The 27,714-nt window shown below is 40.3% G+C and overlaps 2 protein-coding genes across 3 annotated transcripts in view; one reads left to right on the forward strand and one right to left on the reverse strand.

Moving 5' to 3' along the window:
• LOC149318207 (phenylalanine--tRNA ligase beta subunit-like) overlaps positions 1–3,956 on the forward strand; it is a 41,378-nt gene extending 37,422 nt beyond the window's left edge. Inside the window, exon 17 of the mRNA XM_089509238.1 lies at positions 3,714–3,956. Coding sequence (XP_089365364.1) covers positions 3,714–3,865 — 152 coding nt within the window. The 3' untranslated portion in view covers positions 3,866–3,956. The remainder of the gene's footprint in view (positions 1–3,713) is intronic.
• Positions 3,957–5,892: 1,936 nt separating this feature from the next.
• The window catches only part of SGPP2 (sphingosine-1-phosphate phosphatase 2), a 50,018-nt gene continuing 28,196 nt past the window's right edge, over positions 5,893–27,714 (reverse strand). For both annotated transcript variants that reach the window (XM_089509240.1, XM_089509239.1), the window contains exons 3-5: positions 19,417–19,596; positions 16,563–16,652; positions 5,893–8,875 (exon numbers count right to left, since the gene is read on the reverse strand). In XM_089509240.1, coding sequence (XP_089365366.1) covers positions 8,333–8,875; positions 16,563–16,652; positions 19,417–19,596 — 813 coding nt within the window. In that variant the 3' untranslated portion in view covers positions 5,893–8,332. The remainder of the gene's footprint in view (positions 8,876–16,562; positions 16,653–19,416; positions 19,597–27,714) is intronic.

Raw genomic sequence — 27,714 nt, forward strand, 5'->3', positions numbered from 1 at the left:
AGGATGGAAGGTAAAAGGATGCATTGCTAAGTGTAACCTAATATTTGTACACTGACCAGTGGTTAATCTCTCTGTGTGTCTGTGCTTTCAAGTCTCCTGTCAACTTATGGCAACCCCATGAATTTCATAAGACATTCTTAGGCAGGGAATACTCAGAGGTGGTTTTGCCAGTTCCTTCCTATGAAATAGAGTCTACTTCACCAAGTTTTCATTGGCATTAGAACAGACACGATCTGATGCCTTTTGGGTATTTAGGCCCATTAGTCTGCAGTATCCCCTTTGAGGCCAACTCTTACTGCTGACTGCAAACAATAACTAGTCTATTTTTAAAAATTTCCCCCCTATATTGAAAAGTTCATTTTTGGTACAACTGATGAAGAGCTCTGGAGAACGTGAAAGCTTACACACTACTGAGACTTTTTTTTGATCCCACTAAAGATATTGCCCAACTATGGATTTTTAATCATGAACCAGCATGGCTAGCTCTACCTGTCTCTTTTAAAGAAATGGCACATTTTGCTGATTCTAGCTGATAGACGTGAGTTGCAATTCTATACACATTTAAATGGCATTAAATGCAGTTTAATAGGTGTGTTTGTGACGAGCTTGAAGTTGAGAAGTTTAGACTTTCTAGCTTCTATGACGAATTGTTGTGTAAGTGGTTTCTCTTAGGATATGATCACACTCCTAAATGCTGTTCTAGATATTGGTGAAAGAATGAAGGCTTGCTGTCAGCATGTGAATGAGTGCCAGTGGGATAATATTCCTTTTCCCCCTTCCTAAGGCTGTTTCATGTTGTCTTTGAAAATGAAATCTTTATTAGGTCAATGAAACCTGGCCTCTGATGAATTAAAGGAGAATACTATCCAATGATGAAAGAGTTCTGAGGCTAGTTTGCTAGTCCTGAAAGGGGCTGACTCCATGAGCTGCACCTCAAACAGCAAAAATATACTGGCAACTTTGTCCCTATGCATATAAATAATGCAGATGTGGCAGCTCTGGTTTTGATGCAGGTTGTGCTATATTTGTATTATATTTGTATCCTTTGTAAGCTGTCCAGAGAATGGTTAATGAGCAATTGAATAAATAATTTTCAGGAGTGAATGCATTCCATGTGTTTGCTTAGGATATTTCCCACTCCTTTGTTGTTTAGTTGTGTCAACTGCTATATTTGTCTATTCAATATTTGCCCCTTTGAAACATTCACAATCAGATACTGGAAACAATAATAATATGCATGTATTTTTGTGTCATGAGAGAAGAGGTAGAAGAGAACCATTCTCACTGCCCAGTTGAGTAAAAAAATTCCTGAACTTTCGAAATGTAAAAGAATTCACACTTGTACTGTTCATGTTCAGATTCCTCTGTTCAAAGTGGTAGAGACCCACAAAGTTCTTGTAGGATACTCCTCCCCCCCCCCTTTTTTTTTTTTTTTTTGCAAGTGCAGATAAACCCTGATAGGGAAATATTTTGAAAGGAAGCCCTCTGCCTTTATTATACAGGAAAGATTCCAAGGTGGTATGTTTCTAGCCTGTCTTTCTATATTTTTCTCTAATTCCTTTTACAAACCTGGCTTCACACAGTAGACTTCTGGCGACCCAATATTTAAGATGCAGCTAAGAGCTGGATTTGATTTTCTGCTTTGACCTGAATTTTTCAAGAGATGTCTCTTCTGTGGCACATTCTCTAAATTGGAGTGAAATGGACACATGTAGCTGTAAGACAGCTTCTTGCATATGCTGTTTCCAGCAGTACGTAGTTGAGAAATTGTTTCCAGCTCCTCTGAGTTAATTTCTGAGCCACTTTATATGGGATCTGTCATGGAGGCTTTTGCTAATAGTGTCTTTTTAAAAAAAGTATGTAATTTGGACTTTTTGCGTTAATGCAACTATGTCTGAAGCCAATGATTTCAGCAGTCCTGCTCTTTAGGAACTTTTGTTGAGGATTATCTGATACAGAGATGCTTTTTTAAATAGCTGGGGCTGTACGTGACTTTGTGCTGTTACACAAGTGAAAAGTTTGAAATTGTGGCAACATGAGCTACAATATGGCCCTTGTTAAACCTGGTGATAGTCAGGTCCTTTACAAAAAATATATGGCTTGCTGGTTATGCAGCTAACCTCTTTATTCTGGGATGGACCATCCCTTACAAATGAGGAGGTAAGTAGTCTGGCCTTGGTGCAGATGCTTAGAATACCTCTGAACTGTAATAAAGTAGTTTAAATAGAATCCTGATCTGGATTAAATATATTAATACATTTGGAGAGTCATGAAATAGTCCCAGCTTTTTGTTTTTAGGAACTGATCCTATGGATTGGGGCTAGGAAACATGAAACCTCCACATTTGGGGGGCTTTAACTTCCATGATGTAATGGTTTGGGCATTGGACTACAGCACTGGGTGACCAGAGTTCAAATCCTGACTTGGCCATGGAAACCTACTGGGTGACCTTGGGCAAGTCATATTCTCTCAGTCTCAGAGGATGACAAGGGCAAACTCCTTCCAAAGAAACTTGCAAAGAAAATGCTATGATAAGTTTGCCTTAGGGTCACCTAAGTGAGAAATGACTTGAAGGCACACAACAACTTCAATCAGCACTAGCCAGTATGACCTACATATGACCTATGCTCTTGGCTGTTGGGAGTTATACTTCAGTAACAGCTGAAGTGCAGTCAGTACCTTTTCCATCAGTAGTGTTGTGCACTGCTAATGCAGCTACTAATATTTATGTAGCAGCAGAAGAGCCTTTGTCCAGCTCAAGGCCAAACCATGATTAATACCAGCTTTGGGTCAAGCAGTAGTTAGAGCTGAAGAAGTCGTTCAGGAGAAAGAGTTAGACTGACCGCCACAGTCTTCATTGGGAGAAAAAAATGTATTGGAAGAACTAATCACAATTAACATGTGTTGCTTGTTAGATATTCTGAGAGTAAACTATCACTTGTGAGGTTCTTTGATAATCCACGGGATTTTTCACATTTTCAGACAAAGTGAAGTTGTACCTTAGCTACAGTGATCCCCCATCAGCCTTTTGCTGCCTTTGTAATGTAAAATCTCCAGATAACCTTTATACAACATCTGCATAATAATAGATTTCTATGAAACAGCCACCCTATGGGAAAAATGATGCATTCGTTTTCATAAGAATCTACTCCCTTTCCCAATGCAGGAGCTGTGGCCATATGAAAATGTAGCTGCAACAGATTTACATAGTAAAGTTCCTATGTGCTAACTTTGCCATGACAAAAATAAGCATGGATTGACTCCTAGTTTCCAGAAAACATGGGCATAAAGTTCTGTTTTACAATATATGTAGCAGCTGCAGTGTGGCATTGCTATGCTGCAATGTCCTTTATCTACTTAAGAGTTTGGGCTGTAGGCAAAACTTGGTCATATCTCTTTTGTATGCTGACTAAAGAGTAGTCCCCCCCCCACACACACACACCTATATTCTTTTTCATCTCTTATCAAAACCCAGTTTTGCTAGTGCTACAAAAGGAATCAATATTTTATTGTTCTATAAACAATAACATTGTTATTGTTATATTGGTGCTATTTGTTAATTGTTGATGTTTCTCACCTTAATCCATGGGGAGAGGCAGGTAAGAAATAAATATTGTTGTTGTTAAAAATAATGCAATAACTTTATTCTTAATAGTCTTTTCTTGTTTTCCCCAAGACACAGTCATTATTCCCCCCTTTCTTTTTTCTTTCAGACTCTGCATTTTTCCCTGGCCGCTGTGCTGAGATCTTTGCTAAAGGGCAGAGTATTGGGAACCTAGGAGTCCTCCATCCTGATGTTATCACCAAATTTGAACTCACTGTGCCCTGCTCTGCACTAGAAATCACAATTGAGCCTTTCCTGTGAAATCCTGACAGCAACATCATTTTGCATCCACAGTAAACACTTGCTATGTCAAGTAGTCATCCCTACATTTTAATAGATTGGATCAATCTTGTCTTGGTCTTTGATTAAAAAAAATCTTTCTTCAGTGCAATGAGACTGGTTTCACTAACAAAACAGGGACAGCCACCAGTCTTCTTTAAAAAACTAAAATAAGCAGCTCACTGTATTAGCATAGATATGTATTGACATCAAACACATGATATCTTTTCTAGATGGTTCCAGAGGCTGACTACAGTTGCCTAAATGGAATTTCTATCTATTTCTTACTGCATGAAATAAGATAAATTTATTGTAACAAAAGTTGAACAGATGTTATCAGAACTGAGTTTTACCTCACTATAAACTCTTCAATGGTTGAAAAAGGTCAGGGTAGAGAAATATATATTACTTCCAAACTAGATCAATTTTGTTAGCAAGTTCCTACAGCATGTACAACTGTGTATCAACTGGTTCCATTGCAAAATAAGGTATCAAAATAAAAGTGAATGGGTCTTTATTTACCCATGTCTGCACCTAAGCTCCAATGGGAAAAGTGGTTAAGTTGGCAATATCTAGCCTTGCTGGCAGAAGCACTGTGCTGTACTTCCCATTAGCCATTTTAAAAATGAAAAAGCCCAAGTACTTGCACATGCTTAGAAGATTCTTAAGAACAGGCATGATGCTAGTCATTTTTAAAGGGGGTAAATAAAGCTTTGAGTTAAAAAGTGAAGAATTAAGTATATGCAAATACTGGAGTAAAATTTCTGCTATAAATTTTTATGTGTGTATGTTTTAAGTCCATTGTATGACTAGCTGTTATCAAGTCACACCATCATGGCTGATTTACACAACTTGCTACATTGAGACTTTGAGGTGGAGGATACCCTAAACTGCAGATTAAATCAACAACTGAAAATCTAGTAATGTGAATGAATGTGCCCTCTAATGGGATAGCACTTGTGCTTACACAATATTTAATTTCAGTGGAAAGACAGGCGAGCAGGGCTGTCTTTGAAACATTCAAGTTTACTGTTGGAATATGCCATTACCATGTCTGTCACAATAGCTGTTCTCCCATTCTGAAAGACTGAGTGTACTGAAGTATAATATGAGAGACACGTTAACAGCTAGTACAGAGGTTACCAGCTATTCTCCACTAGTTTTGTAAAAATGAGATGGTATTGTCTCAAGTACAGCGAACTTTATTTTCTTATTGTAGCCCAAAGAAAAGCCAACAAACTTCTAACAAAAACTGCTGTGACCTATTGACTTGCACATACCCACTTGAATTGCCCAATCCCAATCTGACTCTGGCCCCTGAATTCAGAGCCTCATTGCACACCACCCCTGCCTTACAAGACTTGTAGGATTAGAAAACTTCTAACAACTTCTGAGGTGTAAAGAACTTTCAGTACTCCAAATGTTAAAACTTCATTCAGCTCCAGTAGCCAAGGCATAGAAACAACTGCAGCCAACTGCTAGGGGGTTACATGTTTCTCATACATGCCAGGTATGGTGTATGAAGAATGTGTGACCCTTCAAAAAAATTTAGGTTGCATCTCCAAGTACTGTATCCCTCACCACAGTCTATGCTAGTTGTGCCTGATAGGAGTTGTAATCTAACAACATCTAGAGGGGTGCACTATGCCTTCCCCTGCCTAAAAACGCAAGGCTCCATAGTTGAAGAGTAGTCTTATTCAGTCGTCCCTCTGCATTTGCTGGCTTCCCATTTGCAGTTTTGAATTTCTGCAGATGGGGAGGCAAGAGGGCCATAGGAGCGGCTTTTCTGTTTCGCAGGGGGTAGGGTCCAGAACATATCCCCTACGAATCAGAAGGGATGGCTGTACTTTGTTTCCAGGCAGTTCATGCTTAGTTGGGTTATGGCACACAATTGCATGATGCATTAAAATTGTTGCATGAAAATATGATGCCATGTTTGACTCCCAGCAATAGACATACACACAAAGACACGACAAAATAAGCTTTAATAAAAAGATCTTCTGGAAATATTTCAAGTTTAAATAATGGCAGATATAGAATACACTTCATATTTCAAAACCTAAAGTTAAATGATACAAAAATAGATGTTTTGCAGGTGGCTGTTTATAAACATGAGTTTGTACAAATGTGTATGAAACAGATAGCTGCAATGTGGAAAATGTGTTGCAAATACAAAGTTAAAGCTAAACCCAGACCTGAAGGCTGACACAGTTCCGAAATCTGTACTATATTTTCCTGAGATTGAACTAGACATAATTTCTGCATAAACATGCTCTCATGCTCCATGATGAAGGGAATAACTGGGTGGCTTACGGGAAGAACTGCTTAATGTCTTCCCTTCAAATGCCATGTCCTGTCAGTGTCACCTTTTATTTCTAGGAACTGATGGAGGAGTGTGTGTGTCAGAATTAGGTCTGGAGATGGTGTATACATTTCCTATTCATCAGCCTTCCTCCACCAGTACCCATGCATTAACCTCACAAATGGTATTAGGAGTCAACATGCTTCCCTAGTATTGTCTGGTTCTGTCCTGAGAATTTATTTTGATATGAGAACTTCATGGGCTTCAGGTCTTCTGCCTTCATGCAACCCATACATTACAGAACACATGCAATATCCAAAGCATACTGGATGTTCAGGAATTGATTTGGTGCTTATTAAACTAAAACCTAGTGTAATATTGAAGTGTCTCCCTTCTTAAGCAGCTTAGAGTTACGGGGAGTTGGATTTTGTCAGGGTGAGTAGTTAAAATTACATCAATACCTACATTCCAGCTAATTCATAGTGCTAGAAGAGTACTGATTTAAAATCATGCAATAGTTAGTTCCTTATAGAAAGAAATTGTGGAAAGCTGCAGTTTTCTAGCAGTTTATCAATATGCTTCAAATAGTGATGTCCTTTTGTAATTTTACATTTTTAGTTGGCATCATGCTCATTTCATCCTATTCTGAAACTTAAATACAGAGTAACTTTCTAAAAAGCTGTCAGAAAGAAAAGGCTATCATGGTTTCTGAGTTCTTCTGTCAAGCCTTCATCTGCAAAGGGAAGCTTCAGTTTGCTCAGAAATAACTCATGACCAGAAGGACAGAAAGATCTAGCACTCAGTTAGACAAGAACTTTGACTATAGTCAGATTTGTCCTTGTGCTTCATTTCTCAGTGGCCCGCGAATGACAGCCTTTAACTGTCTGAGTAGTTCAAGAGCTGTGCCTTGCTACATTATAACAAAGCTCGAGGAGCTAAAGATTTTGTCATATGTATGGGAACACTGAAGAACTTCCAACACTGACGTTAAGAATTATCAAGCAGCTGAATTATGTCACATTTGCTGTCAGAAGATATTAAAGCTAAATGTAGTAGAAGGCTCTGTTGAAGAGTGCCGCATGCAAGCCCAGATCAGCAATTTGATTCAGAAGCCTGGCACAAGACTCAAGACAAGAGCCTGGTTGATTTTGGAAAAACAATACAAACCCCTGCCACAGGGGCAAAAAGTCACCTTCAGACAACTCTGGTGTTATATCACTCATTTATCACAGCTACTATTCCCAAGTTGGAAAGGATTTTAACACATTGAGCAACTAATCTGTTGGATATCTTTGCTGGATATTCCTGAGACTGTAGCCAGTGGTACACTTGCAGGTTTCCTCTTCAATACTGGATTTTGCCCCCAAATCAGCAAAAATGTGCAATTGAAATGACCAGAAGTCTCTTTGGCTTCACTAGTGGAGACCAGGTGACACCCAGAAGAGAGGAGATACCCATTTGGGCCCTCCAGAGGGGCACATGCACACCCTTGCTGGCTGATCCAGGCCTGATCTCTTCCTCAGCTATGTGGAGGCAAAGCCGTCTGCAATGGCTCATCTCTTACTGGGGCACCATAAGCCATGCTGTATATTTTCCTTTCTTCAGTTGTTGGTAACATTGTCCTGAACCATTAGCTTCCTTTTGGACTTTATGCAACAACACTGCTGGGAGGTCAGTGGCAAACAGGCCTGTTTCTGACTTGTGATATTGTTAAGTGGGTCCCTTGCATATCTATATGCATACTTTCCAACTGACCAACCAATATCAAACAAAACTGGCCCTGATAGTCACACAGAACTAAACTGGTGAAGGAAAAGAACTTGGAACTTAAGTCCTATGTGAATTCAAGAGGGAGTGATAGCTTAAATCAGTTCCCCTTTAACGCTTTACCCTCTAATTACTATAAGGTGAAAAGTTCTGCTCTTATGTTTAGGAAACCTATTAAACCACTAGTATTGAAAAGAAAGGAAAACAGAGGCTGCTAATTATCTCCCCACAGAATGTTAGACCATTAAGAAGGTCCTTTCTCATCTCCAATATTAGCTTTAGAGCAGCACACTTTTCCATTGAAGTCTCTGTCCTTCCTTGCCCACTTTGTTATTGCATCCCATGATCTGGGTTATTTCCTAAAACGAAATGCACAGCATTCAGTTTAAACCCAAAAACCTATGCAATAGTGGCACAAGCACTGTAGCACTCAGGCCAATGGAAGAATAGGTTACAAATTTGTAAGGCACTTCTATGTTGAGTTGCTGCTTAGCTCCAAGATCATCCACAGACACTTCATACCAAGAACACAGTGACTTCAGAGCCATGTTTTTGATGATCTGCCGTGTGACCAGCAGCACACCAATTCCCACCAAAAACTGTACAAACATCATCAAGAGCATTTCACAGGTAGCAGAAGGAATACTCTGTGAAACAGCTTCAGGCAAAGCATTTGAGAAGTACTGGTGGTTTATCCAGAATCCTATAATTGCTCCAGCTCCTGCTCCCAGAATTGTGGTAGTGTCTGCTCTAGTAGGGCTGTAGTAATCTAGTTTGGGATAGTTATAGCACAAGAGGAGGGGCACAACAATGCAGAACACAGGACATACAGGGCTGGTTACCATCAGGTGATCAATGACATCCCAAACAGGATACACAAGAGCGGTTAATATTGCTGAGATCAGACTGCCAACAATCACATCCTGGAAAAATACAAGTGACAAGAAAAAGATGTTATGACATGCAACATGTTTTCACATGCACTGTAATGGGGTGGACATCTGACAAAGGCCTGCTTTAAAGGTTAGCCACATGCAATAAGACTGCAATTTGGTTTGTTTGTGTTCTTTTAGGCTGTTAAAAAACATATCTGATACAGATTTAACAGCTGCAGAAATTTTCACTCTATTGTTTAAAAAAATCATGATATTTCTGAGTGATACAAATTTAAATGCACCAACCACTCACACTTAATTAATTTGTATTTCCTTTAATATTATTAAATGTCAAATAAATCACCGTTAAATGGAATGCTAAAAAAATAAAATCCCAAACTCAATCCATTTCAATTATAATGAACGCCCATACACTAAAAAAACCAACAACGGTATGTATGCATATGTGCCTTCAAGTTGTCTGTTGACTTACGGTAACCCCATGAATTTCATTGAGTTATCCTAGGTAAGGAAAATGCACAGTAGGTTTTGCCAGTTCTTTTTTCCGAAATATAGCCTATAGCACCCGGTATTTATTGGTGGTTTCCTATCCAAATACTAACCAGGGCTGACCCTACTTAGCTTCTAAAATCAGATAGAAGTTGATGCCTTTAGTATATATCGCCCTAATTATTTAAAACAAGCAGCATGGTGTAGTGGTTTGGTTGTTGGACTAGGACTCTTGAGAGATGAAACTTTGAATCTTCCCTTGGCAATTGGAACTCACTGTGTAACCTTGGGCAAGTCACCACCTCTCATCCTCAGAGGATGCAATTGGCAGACCCCCTCTGAACAAATCTTGCCAGATAAAATCAGTGATTGGTTTACCTTAGGGTTACTATAAGTCAGAAATGACTTGAAGGCACACAAAAACATTTCAAATTCGTTCAAGATATACACTTAATTTATTACTTAATATGACTTTAATTAAAATGATATCAACTATGGGATATGATACTCCCTAAGACAGTGGTTCCGAACCTGTGGGTCGGAACCCCTTTGGGGGTCGAATGACCCTTTCATGGGGGTCGCCTAAGACCATTGGAAAACACCTATTTAATTACAGTTATGAAGTAGCAATGAAAATAATTTCATGGGTTTGGGTCACCACAACATGAGGAACTCTATTAAAGGGTCGCGGCATTAGGAAGGTTGGGAACCACTGCCCTAAGACATTGATTGTGCATTTAATTCAGTACATTTTCCCAATGACCACAGTGCATTTAGGAGTTTATTTTAATGATGTACCGTAGTTGATTAACAAATCAAAATGTTCATCTCCCAAAGACTTCTAGGGAGCACAGAGGAATAGTGGGCAGGAGAATGCAGCCTACATGCTGTATTATGCCTATATGCCTACCCTTGCACTATGATGACAACATCATTTGCCTGGATTTTAAAGCTGTTCTGAAGCTGCACAGTTGTAGTGCATGCAACAAAAGCTATTAAGGAACAGATCTCCAAATAATTACTACAGTACATATGATTTAGCTAGGAAGCAATAGCAATAGTAATAGCAAGTACATTTCTATACCACTTATCAGTGCACTTAAGCACTCCCTAAGCGGTTTACAAAGTGTAAGCTAATTGCTCCCAACAAGCTGGGTACTCATTTTAGCGACCTTGGAAGGATGCAAGCCTGAGTTGAGATTGAGCTGGTATTGATCTCCCAATCATGCGGTTTGTGAGTGAGTGGCTGCAGTACAGGCATTTAACCACTGCGCCACCAGGGCTTACTGACAAAAGTAAGTGTGAATTACTGAACAAAGTGAATTCTTTTAAGAGAGAAGCAATTTGGGAGATGTTTGGAATAAAGTCAGGCCAAATCTGAATCTTTAAACTTATGAAAAATGTGTTAGTTTTTGGATGGACACAGAGACACATTTCTGTGCAAACTCTCCTCACTTGTAGGAAGAGTGGGAATGAAATTTTGTGGCTGCCAGATCCCTCCTGTAATCACAGTGAATGGTTTTAATAGGGCTGTCCAATTACAGTGGTTTGCTGACAACATGTTGACATCATATATTGCAAGATGGATCTAGCATTCAGTGCTCTTTGCTAGTTCTCCCAGGAGCAGAAATATCAAAATAAATTTTGCAGGGTTTGTATGACCTGGCAAAGTATAGCCTTAGGTGCTTGCCTGGAAAATGTTAGAATTCAAAGATATAGCTATGTTAGGTTGTTTGTTTGTTTGTTTGTTTGTTTTTGTGGGTTTTGGGGGCTATGTGGCTGTGTTCTAAAAGATTTTTCCTCCTGATGTTTCACCAGCATCTATGGCTTGCATTTTCAGAGAATGCTGGCATGAAAGTGAGTGGGGTGTATATACACTGTGTGACCATTGGTTGAAAGGAAGTGATTTACATGTTAATCTGTGTGTTGGTCTGTTGTTGAATGGCAAGGCCTCAGCGTGTCTATTTAATTAGTGATTCATTGTCTGCTGGAAAATGCTCTGACCCTGAGTGGTGTTCATTTGCATGTTCTGAGTTTTGATTTTGGTGTTTTTGAGGACTGGTAGCCAAACCTTGTTTACTTTAAGGGTTTCTTCTTTCCTGTTGAAGTTGTCCAGGCGTTTGTGGATTTCAGTGTTTTCCCTGTGCATCCTGACCTGATAATTGTTGGCATGGTCCAGAATTTCAATGTTTTCAAATAGTATTTGAAATCAAGGAAGATGAGAGACACTGCAGATTGGGCCAGCCAGAAGAATCAGCAGTAGCAGAACACGCTGTAAACCATCCTGGGCATAAAATGCTATTTGAATGCTACCTGCATGTGGGCTAGCTTCTGGGCACTCTGCTAGTGTGGCGTTAAGACAATGAATGCTGCCAGAGCGCCTGAGAGCTGGCTTCCATCTGCAGTGGGGTGGAAAAGCCATCTTTTTGCCACTGAAAAGAGGAGCAGCTGTTTTCTGCTTCTTTTTGGGCTGGCAAAAATTGCCACAGCCCAAATCTGGCTTTCTCAGGTGGGTCAATCTGTTTCACCCCTAAAAGAAAGAAGTTGGCAGCATGAGCTTTTGTAGACCTCAGTCTACTTTCTCGGATGCATTTAGTTTGAGAAAGTGGACTGAAATCTACAAAAGCTCATGCTGCCAACTTCTTTCTTTCAGTTAGTTTCAAAGATGCTACAAGATCTCTCTACACTGGAAAATGTTAGATGTTCAAGTTCTCATGCCTCAACCATTCATTACCCATCCTATCCTTTTATTATTTTAATAATTATAATTTCAGTTGAGCAGAAAGCCAAAAAGATTTAAACAGTTCTGTATTCATCATAACTTCCTCTGACATGTTAAACACTTCTCATCATTATCTGGTGCTATTTTTTTTTTTTTATTCCAGAGAATCCAGACAATTTTCTCGCAAACTACTTTGAATTCCTGCATCTCACCGTAGGCTTCCCATTAAAAAAGTTTCCTGGATTTTACATTGGTTCTTAAAGCTTTTATCACAACACCAGCATTTTCAAGCGGTAAACTAAGCTAGCATTATTGCCTCAATTTGATTTATAGGTGTGGCTTTTGATAGCAATTATGTAATCCTGCTTCTTTGTGAAATGCTTCTCCCATTACCTTCTTTGTGGTCTAAGAGTATCTTCCAAACTCCAAAGCCACAGTTTCCAGAGCACAGAAATATTACTTTTTTGGACTACAATTCCCCAAATCCTTTGAGAATTTAGAGAGTTGCCATATAAAAGGTTACTTCTCCAAGTTCATGATTAGATTTTTGAAACTGCAAGAAGAGATTCCAACTAAACATTAGAAGAACTTTCTGATGATATGAGCTGTGCAGTAATGGAACATATTATCTTGGATGACAGTGCAATCTTCTATTATTTTATGAGGTTTTTTTGAAAAAACAGATGATCTCTTGGGGTGCTTTAACAATAGATCCCTGCACGACAGAGGGTTGAAACAGATGGCCCTTGCAGTCTCTTCCAATTCCATCATTCTATAATTCTAGGTTATGAATATATGATTCCAAGCCACACGTGGCACTATTTTCATACGGTGGGTAATTTGGATGTGACCATAGCCCATTTTTCAGTTTCCACAATCTTGCTGGGGATCTAAAATGGAAAAGCATGTCTTTATATGGTTTCCCCCCCCCAAATATATCTGTCATCCTTCTTTCTCTTTTATATAGTTCTTCAGTGCATTGTTTCTTTTTATTCCTATTTGGTCATGCAATGTGCACCCCTGCTGGTTGTATTATCATCCCCACTCTGGGTTTGAATCTTCCATTGTTTTCTTGGATCTTGTTGGAGAGATCTCTAATTCTATCTTTTTTTGTTGTCAACTTATATTTCTCAGCTTGATTATTATAGTAGTTCTCCTTACCTCTACACACTGGTTGATGAACAGTTGTATTCAGAGTTCTGTCTCTGTCATTGTTCACCTTTACTTCTCTTCTATCCTTAACTGCTTGAAGAGCTTCTTCTGTCATTCATTCTTTTTGGTTAGAGTGTCTGCATTCCTCTCTGACAATGTCCCAGGCTTCAATCCAGAGTACATCTGGTTCCTGGTCTATTAGGATTACTAATGTAAATCTATTTTTCACATTATTATTAAATTTTTCAGGGATGCTCTCCAGGATATACATATTTTGGAGCTATGCTTGGTCTTATTGACACAATATAATCAGACTTTGTGTTATATCCTTTAACTGCTTTTGCTACTTCTCTCCTCATAATAAATGCTACTCCATTTTTTCTTATATTTTCATTGCCTGAGTAAAGTACTCTGTAATTATTTGACTCAAAAGTCCCATTCCTGCCCACTTCAGCTTGCTAACCCCAGGTACTGCAATGGTTATACATTCCACTTATCATTTTATTATGTCTGTCTTCCCCTGATTCATGCTTCTCACATTCCATGTTCCTATAGTATGTGTTGTGCAGCTTTGGACTTCTCTTTAAACTCTGAACACACTATCTTTCAAAGATGGCAGTCCACCATAAGAGATTAAATCAGGATACATCCAATAAACCAACAAAATAGAACAGAGAATATGTTGCACTCAACAAACTAATGGGGTACAGTAGGGTAGGGTAAAGATCTCTGTTTATGTAATTATAAAACATATAAATGTATATTTGTGCATCAAGCATAACACAGGTCTGCCTTCAGTTAAGTGCCTCTTTCGGTTACTGTAGGAGAAAGAAAACTATCAATATCACCTATTTCACAGCAAACAGCTGATGACTAATTCACCAAAGCAAACAGTTTCTGGAATATATTTAAAGCAAGTTCAAACATTTCTCTCTTAATACAAACCTTTGCCCACCCATAATCTTGCAGTTTAGTTTCATAATTTCTCTAGAGGATTACATTTTCCTTCATTCACTTTGCACAATGAGGAAGTCATCTTAATGACTGGATTAAGGTGGAAACCGTCATAAAAATACAGGAGAGGGTGGAGATTCTGCCTCTCCCTAGTTCAGTCCAGGCAAAGAAGGATGATATTCTAGTAACTGGAATCAGGATTACTGGGGAGCAGCACAAAACCAGTTGTGTCAGGTTTTTATTAAGCAAATCAAAAAGTTTTTAAAGTGTTTCATTACTGCCAATACCAACTACACTAGAAATGAGTTTGTTTTTTTAAGAACCCTATAATGTCTGAACATTTGCAGGCAGTGCTACATGTAAAACACAGTGTAAACTTCCTGTACCATTTGAACATCTTAGTATACATGTAAAAGAACTTCAGGAGTTATTACATCCACTGTATTACCTATAGCATCAAATTCAGAATGGATTCAAGTGATTTTATCAGCAAGAAGATGTGCAGTTTAACAGCAATTTCATATCCTGTCCAAGTAATGCTTGAATAATGTTGACTGCAAAAGGAAAAGCTCACAGCAACATATTATGGCTGGGGGAATCTATTCCTCCCTACAGTCCCAGCTAGGATGAAGATTGCAGCTAAACTCAGAGGAGAAACTTGAAGGGAATGGAAGACTATGCATTATCCCTGCTAAGCAAAATGTCATAATATTTCATCTTGCAAGTCTTGGCTTTGCTATACCACTAGTGGTTACATTACCCCTTGGCCACTGGTCTTTAGGTTGACCTAGAAAAAATGTATTTAATCAAAAATGTATTTAACCAGCTAGAAAGCTGGATTTAAAGATGATACATCAACCAGGATTCATTGTACTTCATCAGAGGAAACCTGAATCTAACTCAACAGAAATCTTTCAAAAGGGACAGCAAAATATTTGTAAAGAACTATGTTCCAGATCTATGTAGTAAGTTGTTCTACAATATGGTGTGCAACTTACTGAGATTTTTTTAAATCTCATACACCCACCATGGGCTGCATGAGGATCCAAAATTCAATCAATCGCTCATTCAATCCATTTTTAAAATGGAAATGTCCCTCCAGCAACTTCCAATTTCATTCTGCTTTCAGGGAACCTTGAAACCCATTTCTGAGTGAAACTCCCACACTTGAAGCCCCCAACAGTGACAAAAACCAGGCTTTTCCCTCCAGTCTTCTGTGGCATATATATGTGAGACAGGAAAGTCAGAGGGTACAAAAATGGCCCTGAGCAGGACATACACAGCCCACAGGCTGCAGCTTGCCAATCCCTGTTCTATAATCACAGCAAGATTTGAGGAGGCCTGTACATTTGATACACTTCACTGAACTTATTCAAATGCATTTAAACCACAGATTTATTGCTGTTTTTGTTGTTGTTTTTATGTGCCTTCAAGTTAATTCCAAGATTTACTCAGAGGATGCTTACCACTGTCTTCCTCTTAGGCTTTGTGTATGTGCCTTGCCCAATGTGTTTCCATTGCTGAGCTGGGATTTGAATCCCAGACTCAGTGAGTCCTAGTCTAGCATGCATTCTGCTATTCCACAATGGGTCTGTATTATTGCTGCTACTTTTTAAAATTCACTTGACCAAGATATGAAGAAAATTCACACAGACTATAGTTTTTTTTTCTTTTGAAAAAAGGGGACCTCTGTTTCCTCCATTAAAATAATTTTGTCCTTTCAAGCTTTTCTTTTCACAATCATCATGACCAAATCCATCTGAATTTAGGGAAGACTTTTATTATCATTGAGTACTGAAAGAAATATGTAGAGAATTTTTACTGACTCACTTGGGATCTTCGATTAAATGAAGACTGGAGACATTCTCTCTTTTAACCATTGTTATGATTTAAGCAAGCCATTGTTTTGTTTCCTTAACTCTTCCACTGTAGTTTAGGGGAGAATAAACTAGAGTTTTCCAACAGAGAGTTCTAAATTGCACATCAAGGTACAAATCCAGGGTTCTGTAGGCCAGATCCATGACAGTACCAGACAGCTGCCACTGTGTAATGCAGACATACTCCTGAAATGACTTTTGCCTTAAATAAAGAAAAATATACACACAAAATGTAAATAAAAGGTTGGTGGTGGTCTCAAGGGATTTCCCAAAGAGTTGAATGTGACCCTTAGGCTCCACAGTTTCCACCCCTGCTCCACACTACATAGCATCAGTATATTGTTCTGTGATTAAAGAAGGCCTGTTCTTGGAATATAAAACCTGGAGCAGACTACATGGAAGGTGTTAAGATGTTTTAATGCTGGTTTATTATCTATATTCATTTATATTTATGCTTAATTCCAAGAATGCACTAACAATACAGCAATGAGTGCATCAGTCTAATGGGAAATTTCCTTACCAGCACTGTGTGCATTCCTGTGTAAATTCTGCTGAGGCATACCATAGTTGAAAATAAAAAGGCTCCCATCAGTCCCAGTGCCAAAGGGAACTGTGAACATAAGAGTGGAGGGAAAATATTAGTGGTACACACATGCTTCACACAATTAAGTAAATACCAATAGCTATAACTAGAATTCAGCATCATGTCTATTCTGGAAGACTGGAAGTTCAGCAAAATCGAATAATTTTTTCACATGACCTGGAATGAAACATTTAGCAGTGATGCATTCAAGTTGTCCTTAAAATAATTTATCTGGTAAGAGTTAAGACTTCAGGCTGCACCACTGGGATGACACAAACAATACAAGTATCAGGTACACTTGCATACATCCAGACTTAGGGGCTACACAGACCGACATAAAACGCCGGCATTGGGGTGGAATGGGGGTGTGGTGACTGCATGCCCCGACTCTGCCCCAATGCCGGTGTCACGCCATCCGCCTGCTCACCTACACGACGGGCGGTGTCACACCATTTCTTTGGAGCAATGTTTAGACACACTGTGCCAAAGAAATCTGGAAAAGCCACTGCCACCGTGGCAAGGATGGCTTTTTGCCACTCTAAAAAGGAGCGGCATTTTGCTGGTCTTTTTAGAGCTGGCAAGTGCTGGATCAGTTACTGCAGGCCCGATCAGGCACCAAACGGGGTAGTGTCAAGGTGCTGCTTTGGGGCCATCTGTTTTGCCCCTTAGTCATGCTTGGAGTAGACATACTAAAATCAGTGAGATTTACAGAAGTCATAATTACGTGAAGTCCCATTGATTTCTAAATATGAGTACATCTGAATCCAACCTACTGAATGTAAAGACACACAATGATCAAAGTTAAAGGAATGAGAGAAAGAAGAATAGAGCTGAGGTGGAAGTTGCAGTTTTTCTTAGAAATCTGTTTTTAAACCAGTGCATTTGACTTATTTATAATCAAATAGTCACGTTAATGATAATACATTGGTAAATGGCATCCAGTCATTCAAGAACTATGAATGTAACTCTTGTATGTAACTATGAATGTAAACGTTGTTCTTGCAGACAAGAATTAAACATTTCACCATCTTTCTCATTGTGAGAAAGTAATGGAAAACTGCAATTCTGATAGACAAGTTGCAGTTTGGGACTTATTCTGTACATGTAGAACAAAAGTTTCCTGAGAAGAAAACAGCATTTTCTTCTGTGCAGAAAATTTGTTTGTTGTGCAGAAATGTTTTTTATATATACACAAAATACTGTTTTCCTTTCAGAAAACATGTATTCTGCACAGGAAATGCTGTTTTCTGCTCAAAAATATCATTTTCTGTACAATTCCCCATGTGTATTATTTATACAGAATAAATCCCAAAATTCAAAGATTCTCACCCATCTAGGATTCTCTTCCCCAGGGTTTCCCAATACTCAAGAATCCCAGTTTTTCACTTTTAAAATATTTTGGATTTTCTTTCCAGCCATATTCAAGGAAGCAATAGCCAGAGCAACACCAAAAGCATGTCTTCAAACTAAATGACTGTATAACACAACAGCAGATACACTCTATATGTGTAAATGCCTAATGAAAGAACACTGGGCAAAATTTACTAACTTCACATAAATACTGATGAGGAGACTAAATTGGGGTGCACATGTGTGTCCCTTCCAGAACTTAAGTGTGACCTCAAGAGGTACTGTGAGCCCACCACCATTTCCAGATTCCCCACTGATTGCAGTTTCTCTATTGCTTCTAGGAATGAGGAATGATCAGTCAGGATTGCTAGGGAAAGACTCCCCACCCTCCAAGAGGATCAACTGGGATGTGTGCATGTGCACAATTCATGACCCAGCATCATTTATGGTTCTCAGAGCTGGTGCATCCATGGTCTAAATAGGTCTCACAAATTCTAGGAAATGGGTGAGAAGAGAAAAGTTCCCTGAAAGAGTCTAATCCAGACAAATTCAGAAAGGGACAGAAAATAAAAGTCATCATAATGTTATTGTACACACATGAGACTTAAGATTGGAAATCTGGTCTGGACCTAGATTTTGTTATGCTTAAAAAGACATATTGAAATCAATGGGACAATATAGTTATGACTAACCTGACCTCAGAGAGGTCTACTTTGAAACGCTGCTAAATCCAGATTAATAAACCAAAAGTATTACTAAAACATGATCCTACCTAGGCATGCATGGATTAAGTCCAATCTCTAGATATAACTAAAGCTTAATCCAACAATGTAGCTGCAGACTAAGCAACACAAAAGCATTTGGATCATGCTACCTGGCATTCATAGCTGCTGCACCCACCATGTCTACAAATTAGGAAAGAGTATCTGTGTTGGTTTATCTGAGATGGCAGCAGAAGGGAAAAGAAGACAAGGGCGGGATACAAACCGCCATATAGTACGTATTCTATACGTACTAGGGTTAGGAAGGGGCGGTGCTTCCGCACCCCCCTAACCCTAGTACGTATAGAATACGTACAAGATGGCGGCGCCCCTTCCACATGGGCACCGCCATCTTTACGTACTGGACGCATAGCGTCCAGACGTGTCGCGGCGCCTATGACGTGAATGCGCCAGCGGCGCCTCGCGACGTTATCAGTGCACCGCGGAAAGAAGCTCCGAAATGGAGCTTCTTTTTTGCTCTGCGCGGAAGCCGCGCGGTTTGGCTGCTGCAGCTCCCGCACAGAGCAAATGGTGCCGGTGGGAGACCACCGCAAAGCGGCGGTTTGTATCCCGCCAATATATTGGGTAAGGAATTCCTAAAGACTAAGCCATACTTATATATTTGGCAGGAAGGGTGCAATGGTTCAGAGAGGCTATACATGTCTACATGTTATCCCTACCTTGTAGTGGCTTGTGGATGCAAATACAAAAGTGAGAGAGATGGCTGTTGCTGCCATTGCATGAGTGGATGGCATTCCATATTCTGCAGTTGTCCTTTTTTCTAACTTGACAACAGGTGGTGAGCAAGGGCGAGGCCACTTCAGAAGATCCTTTGAGACTTGTCCGATATACATAACCACCTGGAGACAGCAAACAGAGATGGCCTTGATTTCAATTCTTAGAGAGCAATTCACTTCCTGTTCTGTTGTTGGAGCAATTCACTGCTATGACTACTGGTGTAACACCCAAGAGCAGCATTTTCTTGTTTTATTTATTATGCTCTTTTAAAAAATTTCACCCTTTTAGAGAGCTGAGGGTAGTGTACATGCCTGGTTCCCTACACTTTATCATCACAAACAAATTTCTGAAATAGGTTAGACTGAGAAAACTGACTGGCCCAAGGCCACACAGTAAGTTTTGTGTCTGCACCACTATATTTCATGTTCACTTTTCACTGCCCCAGCAAGCAAGAGTTGCTGTCAATTTTATTTTATCAATCCTGTTAACAAGGAGAAAGAGCATCGTGAGAAAAGCAAACAACAACAACAAAAAACAAACAAAAAGAACAGATTAATGTTTACCTACAGGTTTTCCCCCTCTAGCACACTATCATAACAACATGAGGTCTCATTTATTTGCATATTCTGCTTGAACAAAAAGCAAATTAAAGGAGAGACATCATTCCATAAACCTAGACTCTTAAAACTGCACCTCTTGTTAATTCTGAAGTTATTAGCAGACAATACTTTTATGCAGAACACAGACTAAAGCTTTGCAACTAAATCTTTGTGCTAGAGACTGGGTCCACATGCTGTCCCACTGCTAAAGCAGTAAGTAAACCAGCAATTCATAATGGCCAGTGAAAAACTTTCAAATGTTTATATGGAAAACAGTTGTTGTTGTTGTTATTATGGTATTTATACCCCGCCCTTCAGCCCTAAAGGCTATCAGAGCGGCTTACAATTATTATTTTTAATTAGACAGTTCCCTGCCCTCAGGCTTACAATCTAAAAGACATGACACAAAAGGAGAAGGGAATGGTGGTGGGAAAGAGGATGAGGTCCAGTGGTTATTCTCTCCCTCTGAGGCCTGGATCAAGGCAGATGGACTGGAAGGAGGGCTCTCTATCTTCAGGCTAGCCCTGATGGAGCTGGGCCTGCCTGGTCACTCCCTCTCAGGCTTGAAGATGACAATTATGGAGGGAGGAGTCTCTTCTTTCAGGCTAGCCCTGATGGAGCTGGGCCTGTGGGGGGGGGGCATATCACACACATGCACACACACACTCACCTTTCCCCCTTCACAGCTGTCTCTCTCTAACACACTTTTCTCCCCTCACATCCCTCCCCTCACATAACAGCAACGGTGGCCGGCTCTGGCCCCTGGCGGTCCCTGATGCCTCTGGCTGAGGTGCAGCGAACCTTGGAGAATGGGCAGAGCTCCCCGACTCCAGGCTGCTATTGCACCCCTCGCCCAGGATGCTGGGCCGCTCTACAGAGGTGCCGAGGAGTTCTGTATGAGCATTGTCGTTTGTTTGAAGAGGAGGAGGAGGAAGAGGAGGAGAAGGAGAGGAAGGCAAGGCAAGCCTTTCGGTTTTTGTTTTTATTTTGGTCATGAAATCGATAGAACGGTTTTGCAATTTAGCAATTTAGCAGTGGTGACATTGCTCTAGCAATGTATCGATCAATTTTTATTTTATTTTTTTAAAAAGCAAAAAGGCAGTACTGGGGGCGTGTGAAATCTCCCACTCCTCTGCCATTCATCCCTCCCACTCCAAATGATGCGATTTTGATATGTTGTTCCCACTTGTTGAACCCGCTGCAGAATTATTTTGTTTAAAGGCCGGCAGGGAACTGCTCTTTGAATAATGCAGGTTTTTTCCATTTGCTTCGTATCGTCGCAATTGCAATCAATCGCATCAGGATCAGAACCGGATTCAAACGGGGATGAGGGTCATATAATTCGCTTGCCAATTCATTTTTTTTTCATAGTGGGAATGAGCCCATATGTCTGCCTTTTGGGGCTGATTCCCCCCCCCCCCCAATTCTGGAATGAGAAAGCCCCACAAGGCTTATGCTGCATTTAAGCAGTTCTTTAAAGTTCTAAGGTTTATTTTTTTAAAAATAGACAAAAATGTTGAGGAACATAGGATATATGGTAGCACTAAGCCAAAAAACCAAAACTAAACTAAACAAAAAAACCTGCACCATTAGCACCAGAGTTTGGCTATCACTTACAAGTATCTTTCTCAGCAAATTCTCACACACATACCAATGAAGGCCACCAGACTTTTAAATCTTACCCCTCTAAACCAAAATTCAGGATTTGGGGCAAGTTACTGCTACTTTTGCCTTCACCATCTGCATGAATCACTGTTTCAGAATTGTTAGAATTCCTTTGATGGCTATGGAACATATTTAACGCCTGTACTAATTTGGTGACTGGTTAGATCATAAGGTCAAGATCACAGAAAAAGGCTAAGTGGGTCTTTTCATTATCACTTCACATCTGCAAATTTGAGGAAAACTGACCTTGTTTTGGTGAATGCTCTTCTGTCATCATTTTAGCTACACTTCTACACATGGGTTTCACTCAACAAGAAGGTATTTGTTCAGAACAAAACTGCTAAATGCCTGAAGATAAGGCATTGGCAATTAATAGAAAATTGTGCAGCACTGGTTAAGAAGTGGACAAAACTGGCTTGGTAGTGCTGTTGCAGCTGCAACACCAGAATTATGGTTCACATCCTCTGTCAAATGGACTCTGGGGAGTTCTGCAGCTGATACCAAAAGTGAGAGTTGCACCTTTCAAGCAAGGAGCAAGTCTTTGCTTTTAGTATTAGTATCAGAACATATTAGCCTGACAGATAGTACGGTGTAGCAGTTTGACAGTTGGACTAGGTCCCAAAAGAGCCAGGTTCCAACCCTACCGAGCCATGAAACTTACTGGGTGACCTTGGGTCCATTAGTTACTCTCAATCTAACCTACATTATAGAGTTGTTGTGAACATAAAAAGGAAAGGAAATGAGAGCTCACTGGATTAAAAGTGGGATATAATTGCAACTAATAACTGATAGAATGGCAGTAAATAATAAGCAGGGTGACTCACTTGAATCAACTGTTGAACAGTAAGCAGTTCTACAAATCAGAACCTGAAAGCTTTATAGTTTGGAACATTTTGCCTCACCAAAAGACATTTTAGATTGTAAATAAGAAATGAACACATTATCAAGATGGTTGTGATGGTCCTTTTCCACCTATGAAGATCTAAATCCAACTATTAGTCCCCAACTAGCCTCACAGAAGATTTACACAAGTCTTAGCATGCCAGGCAAAAAACTGATTCAGTGGGTAGTTGAGACGAGTAACTGGATTTTGCCCAAACTATCTGTTTTCTGTTTTTCTCAGAGCCATTTTTATTTACAGTTAGCATTCTATGTCTTTTTAAAAAATAGATTTCAGTATTGATTTTCTGACATGTTACCTTTTTTATAAACGGTGGGTGGGTGGGTGGGTTCTATTCCTGTTTCAGTGACAAGCCTGAGTCCTAAAGACAAATTGTAGAGGGATATTTTAAAAAGCAAGAAGAATGAAAAGATTATATCTATTTTTGAAGCATCCATAATATTCATTTATGAAATCTCTCCTTTTGTCTTGCAGTACAGAAAGTGCTTTTAGAGCTCTGCCTTCTATTAGTGAAGCAACAAAACAGAAGCATAATGGGTGGTGCAAGATAGCTGGGCTGACAATTTCAAAGCAATGCATGGGGATTAATTTGTATGACTCGTGAAAGTTGAGGGGCGAAGCGTGACTAATTTTTCTGTGTGCTGCTTGAAAAACTCAAGCGAAAGCATGCACCTACTTAGTTTGCATTTAGAGCTCCATTTTAACTTTTTCCTTATCAAGGAAAAATGCATTACAAACTCTAAAAACAAGTAGCACAGTAGGGAATGCAGTGGACAGGTAGCTTAGAAAAAGGCTGGGCATGGAGTGGTGATGCGTGGAGGAGGAAGAGGTACAGGAGTTTTTAGTTATGGGATCAACATGGAAGACGTGGAAACATTTCAGGGAATGTTAAAGGGCCTTGTCCAGTATCATAGCAGACAGGTGCCCTAGGGTAGAAAGGGAGACAAAAGATGCTCTGGTTTTCATAGACAGCAGGGCACACTGTCCCAGAAGCCTAGTCCAAACAAAGAGCAAAACTCATTATATATGCTTCCCTGAGAACAAAGGTCTACTGGAAAGACACACCTTTGTGTCCCACTGAGTGGGAGCAATATGCTCATGAGATCACAGGAGAGGGGCTTCTTTGTTGTGGCACCCTGGTTGTGAAATAACCTCCTTTTTGAAGCCCAAATGGTATTAATGCTGGCTTTCTTCTAGTACCAAACAAAAAATTGGCTGTTCATTAAAGCCTCTGAGACCTAATTGATTTCTTCCTAAATGTACATGTGCAAGATAGTTTTGAACGAACTGTTTTAAACTTTTTGTTTTAACTTGTAACATTTAATATGCTATAGTCTGTTAAAAATTATAACAGTCACAATAATATAAACCACCCCCAGACAGAGTGGGATATAAAGGTTTTAATTATTGCCATAGTTGTAATTGTCCCTAGGTAGCTCTAACAGCCTTAGGAGATGCACTTTTGTCATGCACAGTCAAAAGCAGATCTTCTCCCCAACTTCCTAGTATTGTTTTGCTTGCTAAGTGAACAGTGGTAGCCAATGTGTAATCTAAGCTACTGCACTGCAGCTCACACTTGACTTGAAGGAAATAGCTCCTTCAGAACGCAGTCATATATTTTTCAGCAGATTCTCAATAAGCAGCTTTCATGAACTCATTAAAGCAAGAATAGAGAATTTCTGGTTCCTAACACCTTTTGATCTGGCCTGCCATTTTTCCAGTTCCCTGCCTTTTGCCTTGGCTCTTCCCTGCCCATTTGCTGCCATAGGAGGGATAGATCATCTTCTAACACCAGCCCATTGCTTTTCTATACTAGCCACAATCTTAATTTGGATGAGATATTAACTTGTGGGTAGGGAACATATTAATTGCAAAGTCAAAGGCTTTCATGGCCAGCATCCATAGTTTTTTGTGGGTTTTTCAGAGTATGTGGCCATGTTCTAGAATAGTTTCTTCCTGGTGTTTCACCAGCATCTGTGGCTGGCATCTTCAGAGATATACTGTGTGAGCCTGGAATGCAGGAGTGATTTGCATGTGTATTGTTCTGTGCTGATGGCTGGCCTCAGGCTGGGAGGCTAATGCAAAAGAGGATTAATGTCTGCTAATTGGTGATCATTATCTGCTGGGAAAGCCCCTGACTCTGAGTGGTTTCCCATTTGCATTTGCTGAGTCCTTATTTTGCTATTCCTCGGGACTGGTAGCCAAATTTTGTTCACTTTAAGGGTTTCTTCTTTCCAGTTGAAATTATCCAGATGTTTGTGGATTTCAATGGCTTCCCTGTGCATCCTGACATGGTAGTGGTTGGCATGGTCCAGAATTTCAGTGTTTTCAAACAGTATTTTATGCCCAGGATGGTTTGTGGCATGTTCTGCTACTGCTGATTTTTCTGGCTGGCCCAGTCTGCAGGGTCTCTCGTGTTCCTTGATTCTTGTTTGTACACTGTGTTTGGTGGTCCCTATGTAGACTTGTCTGCAGCTGCATGGTATGCAATAAACTCCTGCGGCTGTGAGAGGGTCTCTCTAGTCCTTGGCTAAGCGAATCATTTGCTGGGTTTTCTTCGTCGGTTAGTAAACCATTTGAAGGTTGTGCTTCCTCACCACTTTGCCTATTCTGTCTGTGACTCCTTTGATGTATGGTAAAAATACCTTCCCTTTGGGTGTCTGCTTGTCTTCACTTCTCTGGGTTTTCCTGGGCCTGGCAGCCCTTCTGATGTCTGAGCTGAAATAACCATTAGTCTAGAGCCCGATCCAGGTGCTTCAGTTCATCTTCCAAGAAGTGGGGTTCACAGATGCGTTTTGTCCAGACTACCAGTGTTTTCATTGTGCTTCTTTTTTGTCCTGTGTGATGGTTGGAGTTCTTGTGCAGGTATCTGTATGTGTGGATTTTCGGTATACTGTGTGACCCAAACGTTGGTTCGGTTTGCAGATGACTAGGACATCCCAAAATGGCAGTGTTCCTTCCTTTTCTTTTCCCATAGTGAATGGGTGGATCTTGTTCAGATGGTTCAGGAATACAGGCCAGGTTTTCTTCTCCATGGCTCCAGATGGTGAAAGTGTCATCCACGTATCAGAACCAAGTTGTGGGCTTTTTCGGTGCTGTTTCCAGGGCTTGCTTTTCAAAGTGTTCCATGTAAAAGTTTGCTATCACAGGGCTTAGAGGGCTTCCCATTGCTACCCCATCTCTCTGTTCATAGAATCCATTGTCCCACTGGAAATAGCTTGTGGTGAGGCAATGTTTGAACAGGGCTGTGATGTCTTCTGGAAAAATCTGTTGGATGAGTGTCATGGTGTCCATTATGGGAACTTTGGTGAACAGGGAGACCACATCAAAGCTGATTAATATGTCTCCAGGTTTTAGTTCAAGGTTATTGATTTTTCCTATGAAGTGAGCCGAGTCCTTGATGTAGTGGGGGTTCTGCCCTATATGGGTTTGTAATTGTGTGGCCAGAAACTTGGCCAAGTCATATGTGGGGGATCCAATAGCACTCACTATGGGTCGGAGTGGAATTGAATCCTTGTGGATCTTGAGAAGTTCATATAGCCTTGGTGGGAGAGCCTCAGATTTGACCAAACTTTGTCTTGTGGTTGGCTGAATTGAGGAGTTTTTGATCACGGTGTTTCTTTTCCTGGTGATTTTGCCGGTTGGGTCTTGTTTTAGCTTTTTGTATATTGTAGGATCCAGGAGTTCCTTGATTTTTTGTTTATATAATTCTGTATCCATGATTACTGTGGCATTGTCTTTGTCTGCTGGGAGAATGATGATTTTGGATCCAAATTGAGGTCCTTGATGGCTTTTCTTTCTTTTTTGGTTATGTTGTTGGGAGGTGGTTTTGCCTTGTGCAGCATCCTTGCTGTTTCCCCTCTTATCTCTTCTGCTTCCTCATCTGGGAGATGGTGGAGGGTGGATTCAACTTGGGCAATGATGGCCTCAACAGGGATTCTGGTGGTGGTTACTGCAAAGTTGCCTCCTTTGGCCAGGATGGATGTTTCCGCATTTGAAAGTTTCCGCTGTGTGAGATTGATGATGGTCCCTGATGTATCCAGTGCAGGTTTCAGCTGGTTTTTATGGCATTTGTTGAATTTTTGTTTTTGTCTTTCAGTGTGATCTGCCTTATCTTTTTCCATTTTCCTGTAGGTGAGGCTGTCAATTTTGTCCCAGTCTTAGGTGTTCATCTTTTGGCTGATGCTGAGGTGGAGTGGAAGCAGTTCCTTGTCTGTGTTGGCCAGTTCTTTGCAGGTGGTATGTATTCTCTCCCGTAACAGAGCATGTTCCATCCTGTTGTAGATGCAGTTGGCCTGTGGTGATTTGAAGGTCCTTTTTGCTGTGAGAAATTGTGGTATGGTGCCCGTGTCTCTGCAGCGTAGCAGGAAAGTTAGTGAGCAGGATAGATGTGCTTTCCTGGCTACCAGTCCTGAGGAATAGCAAAATAAGGACTCAGCAAATGCAAATGGGAAACAGAGTCAGGGGCTTTCCCAGCAGATAATGATCACCAATTAGCAGACACTAATTCTCTTTTGCATTAGCCTCCCAGCCTGAGGCCTGCCATCTGCACAGAACAATGCACATGCAGATCACTCCTGCATTCCCAGGCTCACACAGTATATGTAGACCCACTTTTTCCAGGCAAGCATTCTCTGAAGATGCCAGCCACAGATGCTGGTGGAACGTCAGGAAGAAACTCTTCTAGAACATGGCCACTTAGCCCGAAAAACCCACAAAAAACAACATATTAATTAATTGTGGGGGGGGGGGGGAGAAATAAAATTAATTTGGGGTTTACTTTGGAGAAATTAATTACCTGAAGAAAATCTAGATGGGAGAGGACAGGAAGACCTTCACTACTGCTTGCACATGGCTCCTAGCAGATTACATGTGAAATAATGTGCCAGCATGGGCAGTGGTGTTCCCATCCCTATAACATAGGGTTGGAAAACCTTGACCCTCCAGATGTTTTTGACCTACAGATCCCATCAGCTTTACCATGGACCCTGAAATGGGGAGGAGCAGCCCCTCTCAATGATCTAGAAAATTAGACCCCCTATGTAGTTGAGTCTCACTGGGAATTATCAAGGAGA

The sequence above is a fragment of the Sceloporus occidentalis genome, unplaced genomic scaffold, assembly GCF_023333645.1.
Source record: "Sceloporus occidentalis isolate IW3139 unplaced genomic scaffold, rSceOcc1.0.p SCAF_2, whole genome shotgun sequence".
Lineage (NCBI taxonomy): Eukaryota > Metazoa > Chordata > Lepidosauria > Squamata > Phrynosomatidae > Sceloporus > Sceloporus occidentalis.